The 20,924-nt window shown below is 44.9% G+C and overlaps 1 protein-coding gene, 1 long non-coding RNA gene and 1 other non-coding gene across 6 annotated transcripts; 2 read left to right on the top strand and 1 right to left on the bottom strand.

Annotated features, from left to right (window-relative positions):
• The first annotated feature begins 238 nt into the window (after window positions 1-238).
• Window positions 239-20,907, top strand: Lerp (lysosomal enzyme receptor protein). 4 transcript variants are annotated; one of them, NM_170288.3, is made up of 18 exons: window positions 239-294; window positions 659-732; window positions 803-889; window positions 1,162-1,378; window positions 1,436-1,599; window positions 1,678-1,961; window positions 2,021-2,168; window positions 2,226-2,347; window positions 2,413-2,525; window positions 7,072-7,526; window positions 7,683-7,796; window positions 13,820-13,966; window positions 14,339-14,518; window positions 14,582-14,708; window positions 16,360-16,427; window positions 19,453-19,621; window positions 19,794-19,924; window positions 20,107-20,907. In NM_170288.3, the coding sequence occupies exons 2-18, from the start codon at window positions 676-678 to the stop codon at window positions 20,185-20,187; spliced, it is 2,664 nt and encodes an 887-aa protein (NP_733167.2). In that variant the 5' UTR covers window positions 239-294; window positions 659-675; the 3' UTR covers window positions 20,188-20,907. The 4 variants fall into 4 exon arrangements, with proteins under 4 accessions (NP_733167.2, NP_733168.2, NP_733169.2 ...); NM_170289.3 differs by having other exon boundaries at window positions 239-318; window positions 806-889; NM_170290.3 differs by having other exon boundaries at window positions 239-318; window positions 806-889; window positions 19,453-19,714.
• Window positions 1,962-2,020, top strand: mir-1012 (mir-1012 stem loop). The gene has a single exon (NR_048498.1). It is a non-coding gene; the product is annotated as a mir-1012 precursor RNA (primary transcript).
• lncRNA:CR46073 (long non-coding RNA:CR46073) lies at window positions 14,133-15,560 on the bottom strand. The gene has a single exon (NR_133464.1). It is a non-coding gene; the product is annotated as a long non-coding RNA:CR46073 (long non-coding RNA).
• Window positions 20,908-20,924: the final 17 nt, after the last annotated feature.

The raw sequence follows: 20,924 nt of genomic DNA, 5'->3' as shown, positions 1-20,924 counted from the left end.
AGGTTTTAGGCGGGAAAATTAAATTTTAAGTTATTAGCCATAATACGATGAAAATAAAGTTATGGATCATTTCATGTAATCTGAATATAGCCTTGTTAACAACAATGTTAGTATGTAAGTAACACTACACACGTTGGTTGTATTGGATTCTCAAACATAATGTATATTCAAAAGCCCAACAGCTGTTTGACCAGTGCTACCACACTGCTACGCAGCTCGACTTCTTCTGAGCGCTGCCACTCGCTTGTAAACGTAAAGTAACATTGGTAAGAGCGGGTGTTGTTTTTTGGCCAGGTAATTTAGCCGCATCCGAAAAAGGTATATTCAAGCTAAAAATAGTTATTTCGCCACTATTTGTGTTCGTTGTTATGCCTATCGTGCAACTGCGTCGCCGGCATTTCCTTATTTGTTCTGCTGCGCAAAGAAGAAGAATTGCTGCGAACGGCCGTTGAAAAATCGAAGCAGAGAGCCAATTGGAAAAGCAATAACAACTTGGCTCTCTCGCAAAACAAACAGTTAGCTTGTGATAAGGGAAATTAAATTACTTTGTGTGCGAAAAAAGAGCGCTAATCTTAGGTGGAATTACCAATAAAACAGTAAAAGAAACAAACTGCAAACGCTTTCCAGCGCTTTGACTCATTTAGTGCCAATATTTCAGAGCCTGCAGGTGACAAAATGCGTTGCAGTTTGCAAAAGGACTGCGCAGCTCCCACGCAGGAAAATTTTCGTCAGGTAAGATGATACATGCTGAATACATTTAAACTGAACTAAAAACTATTCATTGCATTTACTGACATTCCAGCAGATGCGTTTCCCAATTGTGATTTCCCTGCTTTTGCTGCTTTTCTGCAGCGGTGAGAGTGTCGCCGCTGACGCAGCCAATCAGCTGGTAAGTGGGCGGTTAGTGGGCGTGGGTCGTTTATTTTGGGGGTGTTTGTTTGTTTTCACTGCGCACTTGTTGCCTTTTGGTCGAGACCCCGTTTAAGGCCCCCCAATTGCATGTTTTTCGCTCGCTTATCACTTCCAGTCTTTGTTGGCCGACATTTCGAATGGCTAAGAAATCAATAGGCTGAATAATGAAGCGATAATAGTCATAAAAAATGTCTTGTTTTCTTTGAAATAGGAAAATATGTAACTGTAATATGTTTACTTTTTCTTTAGAAATTTTCCACCACGGAATGTAAACTCAAGGAGCCCATTTACGGCAGCACCTTCGACTTCAGTGGTCTCCACTCGGATTTGGCCCATGTGGTGAAGAGCATGAACATTGGAGGCGACCAATTCGAGTTCAATATATGCGGAAATCTTTCAAGAACCTGCAATGGGGAAAGTAATGTGGCAGCTTGTCTCAAAAGACAGGGAAAGGAGTATATTTTGGGTAAGTTAACGATCACATTATCTGTATCTCACACGCTAAGATACCTTTACTGTTCAGGTCGTCAGCACGAGTTGTTCTACAACAATGGAAATATGTTTCTGAAGTACAAAAGCGGCGCAAAATGCGACAATGGCACTGCCGACAAGCCCAACTACCAGCTGCATGTAATGTTCTCCTGCGACTATACTTTGGATGCCCAGCCTATGCACGTAACGCCTTACGTAAGTATTTGAATTGTATTCCTTAAATATTTCGAAGATTCTATCATTCTGAATAACATACTATTGTACTTCATCTAGGCCAACGAAGTGTGTTCTTTTTACATCTCATATAGGACGCCTTTGGCATGCCTATCCATTCCCGAGGGTCTACAATCCAATAGTTGCAGAGTGGGCGACACAAAGTCAAATGGAACCTTCGATCTGATGCCGCTGAGTGATAGTAACTATCATACGAGCAATCGTCAAGGCGCCTTCTTTGTGATCAATGTCTGTAAGCCGGTGCTTTATGGAGAGAACAGCATGTGTCCGGCAGGCAGTAGCGTTTGTCTATTTGATAGTAAAGCCACAAATCCAAAAGAACGGTGGGTAGAACTTTGATTAATATTGCTTGAAAAATATTAGTCAAAGATTTTCCCCATAGATTTATCAATTTCGGCAATGTACAAACGCATCCGGTGGTGGAGAAAGGGCAGCTACTGCTCAGGCATGAGTCACCAACGCCATGTGCCAAGAACTCCAGTGCAAACTACACCAGCGTGATTTACTTTAGCTGTGACAAGTTCATAAGGGTGCGTAGCTTAGGGTTTTTAGTTTATGGTGATGCTAATCTCATATCTTTCTTTTAGAATGCCCATCCGGAGTTCGCGGGTCTGGGAGCCGATTCCTGCACCTATCAGTTCAACTTTGCAACGCCTTTGGCCTGTAATGATCTCAAACCGTGCACGGCCTTTACCTCGACAAATGAGCTGTGAGTTGTCTATACACTTAAGTATAAGGAATCCGTGTTAAGTACTTGTTGTGCCCTCTTAACAGGTTGGATCTGAGTTCGCTTAGCTCTAAGCCAGCTCGCACTTTGCTTAAGGATGGCAAGAACTATACAATTGCTGTGTGCGCACATGCTGGGGCGCCCTGCCAGGAAAATGGCGGTAAGTGGACCCAATATTAAAATAGATTTGAGGCAAAACTTATTCGTCACAAGACCGAGTCATAATTGAAAGGGGTTGGGAAAACCGTAACCTGCTAAAGCTTTAAACCCTTTCGTCTCGGGAACTCTTGCTGTGCGGGATTAATGATTTTTTATTGCTCTTCTGCTCGAGTGGCTCTCAGGACCATAATCGTCTTCGTAACCGGAGAGGAATGCCGGAAAAAAAATGGGAAGGGCCCGGTCAAGTGTTGACCATTTCATCCGGTTTCCATTAAAGCGCACACGAGTGGCTATTTGTAGGTCCGTCCATATAAACTCGCCCACACTTGTGTGTTGGCATTTGTAAATGCCGTGGTATGATGATAATGATTTAGATCTGTGATGTGGTCCGTCATATATTTACATAATTTACGAGTGTGCTGTGTATATGCATGTGTGTTGGTACGACCATTAGGCCAACCAATCCTCCTGTCCCTTGGCTATCCTTCCATTCCACGTGGAAATTCAATTTAAATTTTTTTGACGTCAGTAATAAGCTTAACGCTTTCAACGGTCTTCTGATGCTCTGCGTTCTCTGATCGGTCTGCTTCGATGATATATATTATAAGAATGTTTAATGTTTAGCTTAAACTTTTTGTTGAAGTGCAGCGAGTTTAGCTTGTCGGAATCATAAATATATAATGTTGGCTAAGATGGAACCCAAAAGATAAGCATCTAACACTTTATAACTTCATATTTTATATAGAGTTGAGTGAAGCGAAATTTAAATATCAACACATGGTTTACCCTGCCAGTCCAGTGCATAATCCTACAGCACATAATGCCAGCATATCCGCAGCTTTGATATTTTTCTATTTATTTGCCCTGTATGCGCTGCATCAACATAGGGGACGTTTCGCCATGGCAAATAACAACTTTTCCTGATGCGGCCCGTTGGCAAGTGAAACGTGTCCCCTATTTGGTAGCTCCTAGCTGGTATCCATGGCGCTGCTGCTCACGCAGAGCAAGGATGTGTATCTGGGCGCTCGCACTGGGTGGTGTCCTGCATTCGTAGTTGGCTGCAGACGCATATCCGTTGGCGCGTCCTTTTCGGTTGGCTGGCTCGCTCGCGGCTCACACAGACACACGGCGGTCTGTGAAGGAGATACCATGGCCCACTGCTGGGCCTAAACAAATAAATAAGTGTGTGCTGTACTGTGCTCCCCTTTGCCAAACTGATGTCCAGGCCATGAGGCAGAGACCTACATGAAAATTTCATTTGTTAGGCAAATAGCAGACGCACACACATGCGCGAAAGTGGGGCGCAGGACGTGCCAGAGGTTTTGTAAACAAGCTGGCGCTTACTTGTACTGAAAGAAATCGATGCAATATATGAGTAACTAAACTTTGAAAAAGGAGATGAGAAAAATACTGAGTGTAAATGTTTCAAACTTCAATTCTTCACATACCAAAGCAACATATATATTCAATTTGAGGGTGGAAAGTAACGTCCTTTTCTCTCAGTGCACACTGCGTTGCACGTTCGCTGTTTGGCGCCCAGCTGACACTGGCAGACGGCATATTGCTGGCCACCCCAACTCATTCCGCGGATGGGGCATTAAAATCTCCTGGTTTGCATAGCTGAATTCAATATTTGAAGGCCTTTGGCAGGGGGCTTGGCCCTGGACCACTCGGTCTGCCAGTGAGTTATGGCCACGCCCCCGTGCGCCACCAAGTCCGTAACGCCCACCAAACTGCTGCTGTTAATTGCTTATGCAGCATGCGTTTCCCTGTCATTTTGTGTAATTTTCATTTGCGATTTCGTTCTGCATTTTATATTTATTTATGGCGGGCGCAGGCAAATTTCATTTTTGAAGGCTATTGGGTGGATTTTGGCCGCACACATTGGTATTGCACCATGTGATATGATCAGTCAGACCTCATTTAATTGCGCCTCTTCAAAATAATTGTCTAAACAAATTTAGTGCGGTTTGCAGTCTATAAAGGTATTAAAAACAATGTAAACACATTTCAACACGTGAAAATTAACAAAAAGACATTATTTCCCCAGCAACATTTTAGTAAAAGAATTTTAATGTAGTGTAAAGATTATCTGGCATAGAGTAATGATAATACTTTTTGTCTTAGAAGTTTATTTCTTATATGGTTTTTTAATTTTTGTGATAGCTTGCATAAAGTAACCTGCCATATTTTGTACAAATCTGGTTAGTATCAAATTCCAATGGCACAGCACTTTTGTGCTTGTTGTTTTTCTTGAGCTGCTGCTGCTGCCGCTTTGTTTATAATTTCAATTTGCTGTTTTTATTGTTTTCGCATTTTACTCCTTTTTATGATGGGTTCCAGATGCCCAGGGTTCCTTGGTTATTTGTGCTGGCGCTGCTGCTGCTGGCGGGCAGATTCAATTTGGTCCCGAACTGGACAAAAACCTTCATTCTCCTGGACCATACTCCCGCTTTTGCTCCTCCTTCTGCTCCTTCTACTCCTGCCAGCCGTAACTAACACTTGCCGGCAGCTGTTTGGCCTGGATGCGCCATCTAAAGTGGCATCAGGCAGCTACTAAATCGTTTTATATTTGTTTTTCTCGCTTCTGCCGCTGCTGCCGGCTGCCGGCTGATGGTCAATGTTTTTAGGGTTACTTTGGCCCTTTGCCTCGATGTTTTCTTATTGAAATTCAATTTGCCCCGGGTTCCACGCTTTTTGCCCTTTTCGCAGGCCTCGCTTTTTTTGGGTACCGAAATATTTTCGGGCATACCGCTGCCACGCTCGCCTTATCAATGCCACAAAGTCAGCTCCTTATATTTAACCCTTCTCAGCAATAGGCGGAATTTAAACAATGTTTTGTTTCTCTGACCGCAATGCGAAGCCCAAGGCGGCTTTGAGACGAGATTGCATTGGAATTCAATTTGGGTGGGGGCTGTATTGAGTCGGTGTGTTTGTGACCAGGTCAATCTCGTTGGATAATCTTGACAAGGAAATGATTTTCACCCAAGGTGTATGTACAAGAATATATCCTGGACCGGATGTGTTACACAGCTGGGGTCGAAATAATAGCTCAAAGAAGTCTATAAATATACCCAATGATATTGTTATTCAAACCTGTTTCAATCTGGTTTTAAGCTGAACTTCAATTTGTACAACCTTATATTTATATTTCTCAACAAACCACTGTTTTTAGCCATTTTGGAGCAGATGGAACATTCCGTTCTGCGCTTGTCTGTTCATATAAATCCTCATAGGATGTCTTCTATTCTTTTGAGTCTTGTGGTCTGCTAAATTCAATTGCATTCTTCCGCAGGACACTAGCAGGTCCTGTTTGGAATATACATACGTACATAGATATATGCTTACACAGGGTTATACAGCAGTACATATATTGTCACGCAGCCCCACAATGTCATTTATCAATTTAGTTGACAGTCGATTTCTTTTTCGATTTGCCAAAAGCCACCTCAATTGGTCTTTTTCTCATCGTTTTTTGTTATTTTCTCGTTGTTGGTCATGGCTCTTGATCCTGCATGTGTGTGTGTGTGTGTGTGGATATTTGTCCGATGTCTGTAATAAAGTATAAAAATGTGAAAGCAGTGTGGTTGGAGCCGAGGATTGAGAACAGAGTGCGGAGTGAAAGGCGGGGATCTGAAATTACCATACTCTAGTCAAATCACAATCACAATGCTGTCTGCTCTAGGGCGCTCAATCAAAATCCGGCAAATGTGAGTGACATTGCTCAAAATTGTTGGGTTGCAAGTGAAATGGAAGATTGAAAAGGGCAGATCCAGAGACTATAACTGCAGGGCAGGGCGGAAGGGCATGGAGGTGATTCTGTTTATTTCCATAAAATTTTGGTTGTCAGGGCAAACAACTTAATGTTATTTTTGGCCAATTAAATCTTAAATTCCGTAAAAGAAGTACATGAACCGAAGCAAATGTACTGGCATTTATGCATTGTGTTCTATTGATGCGTTGCGTTCCCGAGTCCATTGTGTCTGAATGCCAGTCTGGACACTGGATAGTCCTGGCAGTAGGCGGCACTGAAAGCCTTCCGATTGCTTGGACATTCTCGCAGTTAGGGTACTGGAAAAAAAAAATCGCTCCTTGCAAGTTGACAAACAACGAGAACAATTAATTTTGGCTTTGATGTCCAGTCGCTTCTACTGCCGCTCCTTGTTATCCCGATTCCTGCACTAAGCGGGTAACGCTTCATTTTGCAGGACGTCGAAGTCCTGTGCTCAGAGGTGCACTGTCAAAAATAAAAGTGAGTTATAGTGAATTATAGTGAAAATTCTACAAACGCGAATTCTTTAGGAACTAAACTTAATTGTGAACTGAAATATTTCTAAAATAATTTTTAAAACATAAACTGACTTACAGACAATACCCCTAATTTGGTTCAGTGAATGGCTTGGGTTTTTTTCGGCCAGGATTTGCCGGCCATGCTCGTGTTTTGTTTGCCTTTGAGATGGTCTTTGTTTTTTCTTTCTGACTTTTTGGCACTTGGCGCCCAGCCGTGGAGCTCTCAATTGATCCGTGCGCTTCCCGTTCACTTGCAGGCGCTTGTTACGAGCAGAATTCCACGACCATCAGCCTGGGCAACTCCAACTCGCAGCTGCGTTTCAATCAGACCGGTTCGCTGTATTTGCTGTACGAGGATGGTGCCGAGTGCTCCACAGCAACGGGCATGCGGCGCTGGTCGACAAAAATCGAGTTTGTCTGTGCGAACAATGCGACGAAGGACAATGGAGCCAGCACTGCTGGCGGTAGCGATTCTTTGAAAATAATTGAGGACTCCAATTGTCAGCTGTTGATCCAATATCAGACGCCGCTTGCCTGCCGGGAGCCGATTAGATGCAAGGCAACCACCTATGTGGACCACACAAACGATGGACTGGGCAGCAGCGGCGACGAGCTGATCGACCTAACGCCATTGATTAGCGCCACCGACAACTACGAGGCAAGAGTGGAGCTGCCGGCCAGCATGGAGCACCTGGTGCCCAAGACGACCAAGGTGAGTCGTTGTAGAACCTGATTTCCCACAGGCAAAAATGACCAAACACCATGCCAATTCAGATCGTAATTTGCTGGCTTTTGTCTTTGCCACTCAACTCAAACCCGGACCGACTCCTCCGTTCCAATTCCGTTTCACTCTCTTATTTCTTTGCAGTTCTTTTTGAATGTGTGCCGTCCATTAGTGCCCAAATACCAATTAGGCTGTGCCGGCGGATCTGCTGCCTGCATGGCCAAAGTGACTGCCGCCGGCGCCCCCGAGGAGGAGCGTGTAAGTACCATACGAAAATCCACATCCTTACGTATACATCCGCACAGCTGGGGGCAAGCAATTAGTATCAGTCTTGTTTGCTTTTATTCACAAGGTTATATTATCAAAAATGCAGAAGTATATAAAGTTGATTTACTATAAAGCGATTTATTATTGTATCATATCTAAAGTATAGGTTAAGCCTTCTATATCTATGTGTATGTCTATATTCTTTTGAGCCCAGCTGTGCGTATGCATACTTCAAAGGGCCAAAAGGGTGGGGTGGGATGGGTGTTTTGGCCACGTGAAGGAAAGCCGCTTATGTGCTTGAAACTCTTTGCATGCACATAACGTTTGAGAGGACAGCGTGGGGATTGCTCGTAATTTAAGTCACTCCCACTTCGTATTTCCACCTCATAAACGCCTCAATATGCTCGTGGCCCTTTGGTCAAATGCCCGAAATTGCGGTGCCATTCATGCATTAAATATGCAGCAATCTAATTGCTAAGCCTCACCCACCCACAACCCACTAGCCAGAAGAAAAAAAAGAAACCATAAAGGTACCGCCCAGCCCACAGCACAGCTCCCCCATGGGAGCCCAGGGGACTGACCAGTGGATTTGCTTGCTTCATTAAGAGGAACCTCCCACCTTCAACCTCGAACTGGCGGACTGGCGGACTGGGAATTCGTATTCGGACTCGCACTGTCTGCCGTTGACAGCGGCCAAAAGTTGTTTAATGCCAAAAATCTCCTCGCTGAGCATGCGGTCCAGCAACTGTCCAACTCTGTGGGGTTTTTGGTGCCTAAATACTTAAGCCCACAAAAGTATGCAATGAAATTTGCTCGCAACCAGATTTCACCCAGGACCACAAAATAGTACAAAAAAACAACCTATGATTCTACTCGTAATACCTAACGCTGGCCAAAATCTTTGCAATTGAATGAGATAATTGGAAGGGATTTGCCTGGACTCAATAATTCATACATTCATTTCCATGAGGCCATAATACACATGCATGCGAAAATTGGGTCTGATTTAGTCTGGTTTATTCTTTAAATTCGTTTGGGGCTCTTGACTGCATTAATATATGATAAAAGATATTTATAATTCTGAAGAAACGTTCAAATGTGAAATTATAATAATTTAAGTGCGAATTCAATTAACTTTTTGTTTGCGTGTCTTCGCCAATGTGTGTCCTTCGCGGCTTTCAGCAGCTTGAGTTTCGGCTTAGTGCCAGGTCGTCTTTGCTGTGAAAGTTGGATGAATTATGGAGCTCCCCGCCAAGTTGCCCCGCCAACCGCACTCGCCCCACTTCAATCAGCACAATAATTGCATGCGACAATGGATGCATGCCAAGTGCGGAGCGGGGGTAGGTGGTGGTGGTAGCAGGCAATCGCTCTTGCCACTGCATTTTCCGTATGCCAGGCCCAAAATGTCGACCTCGTGCCGTCCGACCCCGCGTTCTGGCACCTTCCGGCTCTAACTTTTATCACAAGCTGCACAAATTTCCCGGGAGCAAAAACATTGTTCAAGCTGCTAAAAAATAAGCACGTACGCGTTGAAAATGGCTATGTGCTGGAGTTGGAAGCGGAAAGTACGGATAGGAGGCAGTTAAGTTGCCGCGAACTGTGCGATCCAAAGCAGTGGCAGCCGCATAGGGGGGATTTCGAAAATGTTCTCCATAGGAACATGCAACACCCACTTTAGTTCGAAAAGTGCTCCCAAACAAACCTATTGTTGTTTTCCAAACCCCTTTAAAAAAAAAAGTGTAGGGCAGCCGCCACTGCTTCTAATGGCTGCAGGGGGCACGGGGGGTTTTGTGGCTGGCAGCACGCGAGTGAAATATGTGAGCATAACGTAAGGTCAGTCAACGTAACGTCGCACTACGTAACGAAACGGAACGGAAGGAAATGGCAAAATGCGGCTTGGGGGGTAAAATATCTGTAAAAACAGCTTTTAGCGGCCAGCAGCAGCATCCATGTGTGCACGGATGTCGGTGTATGGAGGGGGCAAGAAAATGGGTGGTGAAAGGGGTGTGCCTACCGGCGACGTGCCCTGTAAAGCATTTCCGTTGGCGGGGTTGTTTCGATGGGGGCTTGGGCTGATGGCCTGATGGGCGGATGGGCTTTTCCATCTGGCTCCAAGTGGGTGGCGGCTTAAAGTGCCATCGGCTTTGTTTTCATGCCATCAGCCTGGAAATAACGCAGTCATGGCAAATATATTTTTATAAAAATTCTATTGCTCCATTTTCGTAGCTAGCACTGTCAATAAATCACAGAAAACTATCATAAATGTTTAACATATTCAAAATAAACTTATAATGATATAACTTGTATAATAGTTTATGTACCCTCAACAATTATTTCTTTAGCAATAAAAATTAACTACCTTCAATATGCACTATTCCGCTCTTCGTAGCATCTTGAAATGCAGCACCAATTAAAGTAAAATATATCATCATGTTCATAAATTGCAAAGAAACTACCTTAGCCATAAAAAAATAAATGGAAATCATATTTCTCCGTGTACCTTTCGGTAGTACCCTCATCCCTGTTTACATTTTGCGCCACGTTTTGCATTTTGAAAATGCTTCGTTTCCAGAGCATTTCGTGTGCGGAAACGGAAATGTGCTGCTCGTAGCTGCTGACGCGCACTTGAACGGACCCCAAACCGCCCCTGTTCCCCATCCTGATTGGTGTCCCTGATCCTGCTGCTGCAGCACCTCCTCCGCCTCCTCATCTGGTGGCCTCCTGGCCAAGCCCACTCATTGGCAGTTGTCGAACGTTGTCGCCTGCATTGGCATCTTGGCATCGCCCCAACCGAACTCAACCCAAAGCCCCCCATTCAGCTGTTATCGCATGCACATATTTTAATGTGCTGCCATTGCATATCCCCAGGCTAACAGCTACAATGGAAAGAAGCATTGCGAAATCCCGAGGGGATTCCATTAACCCACTGTGTGCCAAGGACCTCCGGTTAGCGATAAGTAACGACATAAAATGCTTTATTGGATAGTTTGGGGCTGGCTTAACATTAACAGTAGGTTAGTTGTATTATTCCTATCACAAACATTAAATAAATTGCTATAAATTTAATGTCAATTAAATGAAGATAGTAGAATTTATTATATATATTTTTAAAAATCGTGAAAAACAAGGTTTATCTTCATTAATGCACCTTAAGATCACACAATTAAATTTACATTATTATGGTTTGGGAAGGCTTTTTTCATCTAAAAACTTTAGGTGCCTTTAGTGGGTTAAGGAACTGGCACTCCAGACATTTGTCGCCTGGTGCGCTTGACTTAAAGGAATCCCCGGATCAGCGACACGTTTGATTTTTACTGGGAATTTCGACTTGGATTGCTGCGAGTGCGAGTCAATTCATTGGCATGCAGGGACTCCATTGTCAACTCGATGGGGGCGTTTGACTTGTGCCAGTGCAAATTTGGCAACGGGCATGTGACTGGCATGGCAATTGGCACCCACTCCCAGAGGCCATTACCTCTCCTCTCATCCCCGCTCATCTGGTCTGGTCTCGAGCTTGCGGTGGATGCATCTCCATCTCCATTTGCATTTGCATTTGCACTTCCGACAATAACCACAAAATCGTCAAAATGGCTGCCGATGGTGTTCTTCGCCCCATCAAATCGGATTAATAACGAAATTGATCAAATTGTTGTGCAAACAGCTGAATGCCTTGCCAGCAGCATCTCCACAATGCGGGCTTTAACTCCTCCTGCTCGTCCTGCTCGTCGCCATTGTGCTTATTGTTATCCCAGTTATTGTCCTGGCCCTCAATGTCATACCCCTCCTGCCACTGTTGTTGTAGTTCCATGGATTCCTGCGAATTTCTGTCTCGACCAGGCTATAATGTCAATGCGACCGCAGGCCAGATGACCCGCCCACAATCGACCACACCCGTGACCCATTCCGTGATCCTGAGTGGGTGTCCTTTTGCGCTGGCATGTTTCTATCGAATCGCTGAACTTGCGGAAATCTTTATTGCTTTTCAACTCGGACATGTCCTTGTTATTTTTTCCATCGCCAGGCTTCGATTTGAGTTGGAAAACTATAAGGAAGTTCACAAGTTAACAATTGTCTTCTTTGGTGGGATTCCCTTGCGTACTTAGGTTTTTTATAATTTTACCAATACGCCTAAGACAATTCAACTTACTTCTTTGAACAGCGTCCCTTCTATTAAAAAAAGAAAAGAAGTAGGGAAGGGCATTCCCTTACAGTACGGAATGAAACTTAAGGGATAAGCTGCCTCCACCTCCATTGTTTTGCCACTAATTAGAAGCAGCTTTCTAAATAAATGTCGTGTCCTGAAATCCTTTTGAGAATCCGAAACAGTTCTTTTAATCTTCCGCCGCTTTTCCGTTGCTCTGCAGCGCATTAAAGTTTTCGATTTGTTTGCCTGGCTGGGCCAAAGATTTTCCAACAATCAAGTCAAGATTTTCTTCTTGTTTTCCCTGGTCCCTTGTTGTGAGCTTGGCCTTGCCTGGCCCCGTGTCCTTTGTGTGTTTGTCTTCCTTTATTTTTTTTTTCTGTGCAACTCATTTATTTGTATCTGCAAACAATTAAGTTACTTTCTGTCTGGCCGGCCAGTCGTCGCTGGCATTTCCTTTTTTCCCTCTTATCCCTGAGAACAAAGTTTTGCGAAACTTAAAAAAAATAATCACAAATATCCAGGCGCACGCACACTGGCAAACGGAAACATACAGAGAAGTTACTCGCTTGTTCAAATGCGATAAGAAAGTTTTTCAATAAATTTTGCACAGCAAGCTACTGGGAAAACTTACTGCCTGAGCAGCAGCAGCACCGTTGGCTGTGTTTTAAGTCTGTAAGCTGGCGCCGACAAAGTCCCCTCGATGTGGCCCATTTTCCTCTGGCTCCCCATCAGTTCCTCAGATCCCCCCGTATAGCCAGCAATGCTAATGAGATTTCTCGGCTGAAGGTCAGGCCACGGTACTCATCCCCATCGCAATCTCGTTGTGTATTTGCTGATGGCGCATTAGCTGCGATTTTGATTTTCAAATGGATTCTCCAAAAGGGTACACACTGGGACGAACTGGTCAGTGAAACGGCCAGCAATAAATAATAGAGCAAACTGCTAAAACATCGCCTGAGCTGCATACGAAATGAGTTCGAAGCAGAAGAGCTTGGCACTGGAACTCCTTTCTGCCCCTAATACGTTTAAGATGAGACGACAACATGTGCAACGCTTGCCGCCATCGACCTTGTTGACCCGAGCATAAATCTTGTGCCACTCGAACGCCAATGCACTCGCCGCCTGCCGACTGCTGCCCACCCCACTAGATACTCTACAGCAGGACCTGGTATCCCCAGCTTTTTGCGCATTAAGCTCACGTCGTTGGCCGGCTAGTTGGATAGCTGGCAGCGTTTAAGCAGCCTGATTGCCAATAGCAGCAGTTAGCGTGCTGCATCGATGGGGGCAGCAGCAGCAACAGCTGTACAGGCGACACGCTGGTCGAAAGCCTTATCGATCTTAAGGTCATTAAAAAACATAGCAATCTTATATCTACTAGTATTTAAACATACCATTTTAGATGGTGTATAAACCAAAGTCTGCAAACTACTTCAAATCCATACTTGCCTGAGAGATCTTCACTTTAATTATGATATTATTTTTGTGAATTTTATAAAAAGTATACCTTATTTTCGTAGGAAGTAATTTTAGTACGTTTTGGTCGGGTGCTCAGTGCCATTGAACTATCCATTAAATTGTCGTTTGTGCTGACTGGAACCAGCATGTCCTGCTGGCTCTTGGCCATGCCAGTTATCATCGCATCGATGTGCCGGCCACTCCACACTGAATCCTACTGATTCGATGTTGGTTGGCCTGGAGACCGACGACAACGATAGCAACAAGCTGAAACCGCCAGGGGCAGGCGACATAGAAACGTGTGCGTGGCTCAGACAGGGATTTCGAGTTATTTGCCGCAATCTCAGACATAAAGTTAAACATTTCGCTCTTTCCGAGGTTGATTCAAGCTCCTCTTACCACTTCTCGTCCGCAGAGCATGGGCTTTCCTCTGGTGTCACTGACGCAACGGAATCGCACCTTCGCCGAGCTGGCTTACTTGAAGGGAGACCCCTGTCCCACAGACAACACCTCGGAGCTCTCAACGCACATCCTTTTCAACTGTAATATGCGTGCCGGTCGGGTAAGTACACTGTCAGAAAAACGCATTATATGCTGCAACGTTCGCCTTAAATTATACATAAATTAGTAGCTACTAAAGTCGTTTTCTTTTCTTTCAATTTGATATGTTTTGGAATTACTGATTCCAAGAGATATATAACATAGTCGGTAGTTTGTTTCAAAATTTTATTTGTGTACTCCGTTACGGAAAATTGCACATTCAGGACTTTTTGTAGAAGGAATCGCCATTTGGCAGGACTTTCTGTGGACATTAACTGACTGCGTGGCAGCATATATACGATTATTTCATGGCCAGTGGACCCATTTCTGTAGCAAATTGCTGCATGCACCTAATGGCTCCGCCTCCTTTCTCTTCTTCCTTTTTTTTTTTTAGGGACAGCCCGTGCTACGTTCGGTTGAGGACTGTGCCTATCGGTTCGAGTGGGAGACCAATGTCTTCTGTCCGCCGCACGAGTGCACCTTCAGTGCGGACACCTGCGATCTGGTGCACGACGAGCTGGGTCGTCGTTTCAACTTCAAGAGTGCGCCGTTCACCAAGGATGGCAAGATTGAGGTGAGTCGCACTGAATGAATGGTCGTCAAATGAGCACTCTAAATTGCACTTTTCCGCCTGCAGATTGACTACAACGCCACGAAGATGTCGGTAAACATTTGCGGAGCGCATCGCAAGGCAATGACGGACTATTCGCAGGCGCTGGTCAACATATTCTTCACACACGAGTCGCCTAATTGCGGTCGGGAAGGTGAGTTCGAGTGTGTGCATTGGGTTCTTTTTATGCAGTCCGGCTAATTCGATTTACATAATCTGGTGCTCTACGGCCGGCTCAAGGAGCGGGAGAATCCGCGTTGTCGCTAGTCGCTTCCGTTTCCGGTCCCGGTTCCGCTTCCCTTTCCGCTGGCGAAACACGCGCGCATTGCCGCCATTTTGTTTGCCTTGCGCTCTCCCTTCATTTTCCCTTGTTTTTGGTATGCTTTTGGCTGTTTTGTGTGAAAACGTAGGAATCGCATTAGATTTGGCGTACAGCCCAATGCACTTTTCGTGCCGGGCACTTCTTGCTGCTCCTCCATCACAGCACCACTCCAGTTGGATCCTCGCGGCATTTTATCGCGTAATTTTTGTCGCTGGCACTCGCGCTTTTTTTTTTCACAGCGGCGCCGTTCTTGCAACAGCAACATTTTTGGGCAGCAGTTTGCCTTCCGACTAAGATTCTTTTTGTTCGTCTGCAAGCAAAGTGCTTGAAATTATACAAGAACAACGAATTATACAAAAAAAATCAAGCGAACGAAAAAAACTGTCTGCGAGATAATGCGGTAAAATAATCTTGCTGCACTTGGGAAAATCTCTCTTTTTCTCTGGGGCTTTTCCTGTTTTTTCTATACCTTTTTTTGTGTTTGGTTGATGTGATACTACTGCATGAATATTTAATGCATGCAGAGCGCAGACAGTTGGATCGCACTGGAGGTGGCTGTTGGGGCTTTTTTTTTTCTCTGTGGGGGCTTTAGAGGCATGAGGCTTGCTCTGCCGAGATTTCCCCCGAGCCATCGGGGTTAGCTGGCTTGTGTTCGCACAATGATTTTTATTCGAGCCATTGCATGGCACTTAAAACTTTGCTATTAAAACAAAAAGTTTTTATTTTGACAAATAAAACTGACGACGATTTAATTATGACACATTTCCATTGTCTGCAGCCCTGCCCGTAAAATGGTATTATTTTAAAACACTGTGTGCGGCACACAAACTGTTTCGCCATTGTGGGACGACAATGCGCAATCTGCAAACGATCAGACAATTTTAATATGCCCAGTGACAGGCGTTGGCAGATACCAGAAATTTGGGTGGCTGCCGGAGGTGGAGATGGTCCCTGGCTAGCCCAAATCCCAACGAGTTGTAGATTTTGTGTGTCTTTGCGACCGAAGCTGAAGGCTTTGATTACCCCGCTCTATCCACACTCAAATATATACCCATTTGACCGACAACAGTAGCAGCCTGACCCTCCAGGACTCCAGGACAACCGGCTGGAGCGAAAGCAGGACCAACAGCAGCAGCAGCAGCTAAAGCTGTGTTGTCGTCTGTGGTGATAATTATTTTTGGCTTTTATGCGATAACTTTGCGGTGTCCAGGCCCAATCCACTTTGCCTAACCCGCTTGTGCTCTATGCTGTATCATTTCAAATTTTGATAGGGATACTCGTATTACATGTGTCTCTGTGTGTGTGAGGATGCCTGCCTTTGTCTGGGCCATAAAAGTGGTGAGGCTGACTTTCTGGATCCCTGCTGTGCCGCTGCTTTTGTTCGCCTTTATTAGGGCTAAGATTGTTTTGAATTGAGGGCTACATTTGAACTAATTAAAGTGCTCTCGAAACTAATGTCCTATTATGCTTATACTCCTTCCAGGCACAATGAACGTCCAGATCCGGCTGATATGCAGCGACCAGACCGAGAGCAGCAGTACCATCTCGAGCGTAAGTACAGAGTATTCTATGTATTCTCTTACCTCAAACGGTTAGCATCACATCTGGTGCATATTCTTGGCTCTTCCGAGGATTTCAAAAAGTGTAGCACGCTTTTCAGCGCTGTGCCAAATGCGCATCAAGGAAACACAGCAGGAATGGCAACTGTGGGGATATTTGGCATGCTTTTTCTTTCAATGCTCTATCAAGGGGTATATATAATATTATTACATTACTACATTTTTGTTTGGAAGCTACTGCGCACATAATGAAAATCTAAATGTGGAATGTGTTGCAAATTTGTAGAATTATTAATATAATTTCGTTGGCCAGCTGCAAAGTAAGGGTACTCGAATTCAGGCTACCTGAAATTATTTTCCTTACCCTTTATTTTTCGGCTGCTTTGTGAATGCGAACCAGAAATCTTGGCAGTCGGTGGGTCCGTTCTCAAAGTCTCGCCACAAGGCACAGAGCTTGGGCTTCAAAGCGAAAATGTAGGAAATATGTGTGCGCAAAAGGGCAACAAGGGACTAACTGACGCAGCAGCAACGCCACCTTAAAAAGTGGGTGGTGGTTTGCATGGGTGGTTGGGCATTCGAGGTCAGGAGCTGCGGAGCTGGGTTCGGAGCGCGGCAGGTATCCTTTGTTATGCTTACCACTTGGCAATCGGCTTTGCCTGTGCATCTTTCTCATTTCAGCCCTTCTCGGCGTGGTTGTGTCCTTTGTCTATTGTCTCTTCATATTTTCTGTTTTTGCGGTTCGCTTTGCATTTCTTGCTTCTTGTCTAATACCTTCCACAAGCTCTTAGCTGCTGGTTGGAGCTTTTGTTTCCCGGGTTCATTCGTGTCGCCCGAGTCTTTGTTGTCATCAGGGGATGCAGGTGCTCCAAAATGGGGGATCAGATGAAGAGATATGCACGCATTGTTCGCACTGTGACCCCTTCGTTTATTGACCAGATGACCCTTGGACTTTGATAGTGGTATTAGCCAGGGATTGCCATGCCAGCAGGCGGACGAAATTAAATTACATACCACACATGCCTTTTATGCTGCACCATGCAAGTGCGCCGTTGTGTGTGTGTAATAATATAATTAAGTTGCATTCGCCTACAGCACTTTGACTAATGACCAAGGATCCGACTTTGTTGTGGCTTCTCTGGAAGGCAGCATCATTAGTATGCTGGCCCGACTCTCTTTAAGCTAATTAATAATTGTTTGTTTTGCTTGTGCGACAATTAACCGCAGGTTGCAGAAATATTTTGCCCCATTTTGCCAAGCACAATGCATCGTAATTAGTGGCCCAACTGCAATTGCATTAGCCGCCGTCCGAAAAACGTTTTGCAATTAGTGCTTGAGGTCGCTGCCCTCCTTCCTCCCTCCCTCCTCAAAAACGCCAAAAACACTCGACGGTCGTCGTCACACCGCATTCTAGTCCATTACGCAAAAATTACGTACGGAGATGCGATGCTGATTGAAAATATTTGCTGGTCCATTTTCTAGGTCGACGCGATAGTTGTCGATTTTATGTTTCACTCAACCGGACAGCAGGACCCCATTCTCGGCGTCCTGTTTCGGCTTCGGTTTTGCATTTGTGGCACCAGGCAATTGACCCAAATTTAAACCGGCTGCAAGCTGTTTGCCACCACCGACAAACGTTTCCAAATGCCGTCGCCATTGGGGGTCATGTCACAGATGCGGGTTGTCGCCTCTGACACCCCGTAGTCCACCTCCCACCACCCATCACCCATCACCCACATCCCACATCAGATTCCCCATACACCGGATCCCGAATCCCAATTTAACCGACTGTCGTCTGCCAACAATCGAACGTAGTTTGGCCTGCCACTCCTGTGCATGTATTATCCGATGATGTTAATTGCTTGACACGCTCTCCGGGATCTTTAATATTTCCATTTCCAAGCTTCGAGCTCCGAGCCCCAGACAGCTAATACATCCGACTAATTTAGCTTACTCAACAGGTTAAGCCGAACAAGATGTTCTGGTCAGCTTGGCAGGGAAGTTGAAGTGGGGTAAAAGAAAAGCTAATCGCTGCAAGAGCACAACACGCTTTAATCCTTGAACTGCAAAGCGGAAAATAGCGTTTGCTGCTACACTTTGCAAATAATGCTACCGTGATTTGCTAAAAATACAAGCTTATAAACAATATTTTTAAAAGCAGCAATCTGCTTTGTATTTACATCCTATTTTATTTGTTTCCCTTGAGCATTTAAACTTTAATTGATAAATTCGTTTGCGTTTGGCTTAAAACTTGTTTTTTTAAACAGCAGTCAGTAGAAATACGATTTCGTTTGCAGTGTAAGTGTGCATTTATAGCAAACTGTATATATGCACAACGAAGGACAACTTTTGGGGCAGCAACAAAGAGGATCTGTGTACATGGTTCCTGGCACTGCAACTGGCAGCAGGGGCGCTGTTGGAAAATTAGCGATTCAATGAAATGGGATTTTAAATGGCTGCAAACTTTTTAATGCGTTGCCCCCTTTCCGCCTCGTTTGTCCCTCGTCCCTGTTCCCGGATCCAACCTCACCACCCACCCACCTAGTCACACGATTCTCCTCGCGGACATGTTCGTGTCTGGTGCGGCGCCTCGCCGTGACGGCAAAGTTTTAGCCAACTCGCCATTCAGCCAGCCAGCCAGCGAGCGTTTTTGCCTTGCCACTTGCAGTTCCCAGTTTCAGTTGCGCCGCAAAAGTTTTTAAATTATGCGCACATTTGCTGTTTCATTTTGCAGTCGCTGGTCGCGCCGGAAATGGTCTTTGGGTGAAAGTGTTACACAGCAGCAAGGGTTTTCCTTTCCTTTCGTTGCATTTTTTTTTTGTTGTCCACCAAGGCAGCCGGATGCCGGCGGAAACAAGCAGCAAGCAGCAAAGCAGTTGTTGCGCCACGAATTTACGCCGGAGTCCAGTCGTATTTTACTTGGAATTTATGCCCCCATACCCATATCAATTTATTTATTTATTTTGTGCCCAGCCCTTAATGAAGAAAGTTTCTAATTACACGAATCCGCTTTCTTGCAGGACCAGCAATGCAATTTGCTTTATGTGCAACGAACGCCGAGCATCTGCGAGTTCCTTTCCCTCGGCGCAACGCAGCAGAATTTTGAAAGCAATGGCTCCACGAGCAGTAGCACCAGCAGCAGCAGCACATCCACCACCACCAGCACGACTACCCAGGCATCGCCAGCGGGTAAGCCAACTAAGGCGGCCACGTCGACAACGACAACAACAGTTGGTCCCGATCCGGCGGCTACTCCCATTGGGCCAACGGCGTCCGTGGGCAGTAAGTGCAGCTGGCCCGAACGGTCACCCCCCTTTAATCCGTCACTTATCCACCCTTTCGTTGTCTCCGCTCTTTTCAGCCATCCTGGGGGCCATTCTCTCGGTGACCTTCTGCGTGACGTGCCTGGGCCTGTTGGCCTTTTCGCCGGCACGAAGGCAGCGCATCCGCCGCCTCTTCCGGCGCAGCAACTCCGCGGTGCGATACTCCCGGGTAAGTCACCAGAAAATTGATAAATTCCTCAGAATTTTGTGTGTGCTTAAGCGAAGAGTTTCATTGTTGCTGTTACATTTTGCAAATACCTACAGATTTTTCCTAGAATACACATTGCTGAACATTCGAAAACATGTTTTTGAATTCTTTTGTTTATTTTTTTTTTTTTTTAATATTTGCAGGTGCAATCCAATGAGGAGGCCAACCTGCTATTGGAACCCAATGGGGAGTTCACCGAAAGCGATGACGACATGCTGCTTTAGGTGGGCCCAATCTAAGCCAAGTCGTCGTGGGACGCCTTCTTTGCCATTAGGATGATGAGGCTGATGGGGGACAGATGGTGGTGGGAAGGAGCGGGGGTAGCTAGTTAAAGTCGCGAGAGATCCCAATGTGAGTAACATAGGACACCAAAGAAGACATTACTGAAAACTGGAACTGATTGTGAGCTAAACAAACCAATTGAAAACTAAAGAAAACCGTAGTAGACAAGTAGCGATAAGAGGGGGGCGAACTGCTGATATAAACTGTACAATACGCGTAGGCTACAACGACGACTTACGAAAACCAATTACCGGAACCATACATATATACACATTATATATTTTATATACCCTTCGTATGTAAAGGAGAATCCCCAACCTAACCCGTACCTATAGCTATAGTTAAATGCGGCCTGCATTCGCCAGAGAATTGCAAAGGACAATTGCTTAAATCGTATTTTCGCTGACGCCAAAATGTATAACCAGTATAGCGCAGCAGCTTTTTCCTTCCATAAAAGATGTGATTTCATTTTTAAAACTTTCAAGTGCAGCTTGTTAGTGGTATTCCTTTGAAACGATTTGTATTTTACTCTAAGGCAATCTGTACTTACATTTATGTTTGTGTCTTGAGTTGTTTTTAGTTCAATAAGGCGAGCCACACTTAAAACGGCTGAGTGTACAATTTTAAGTGTATACATAATAAAATCTAAAACAATATATACGAATATCTTACCCTTCTG

Source organism: Drosophila melanogaster, chromosome 3R, assembly GCF_000001215.4.
Source record: "Drosophila melanogaster chromosome 3R".
NCBI lineage: Eukaryota > Metazoa > Arthropoda > Insecta > Diptera > Drosophilidae > Drosophila > Drosophila melanogaster.
This window is presented reverse-complemented; position numbering and strand designations above follow the sequence as displayed.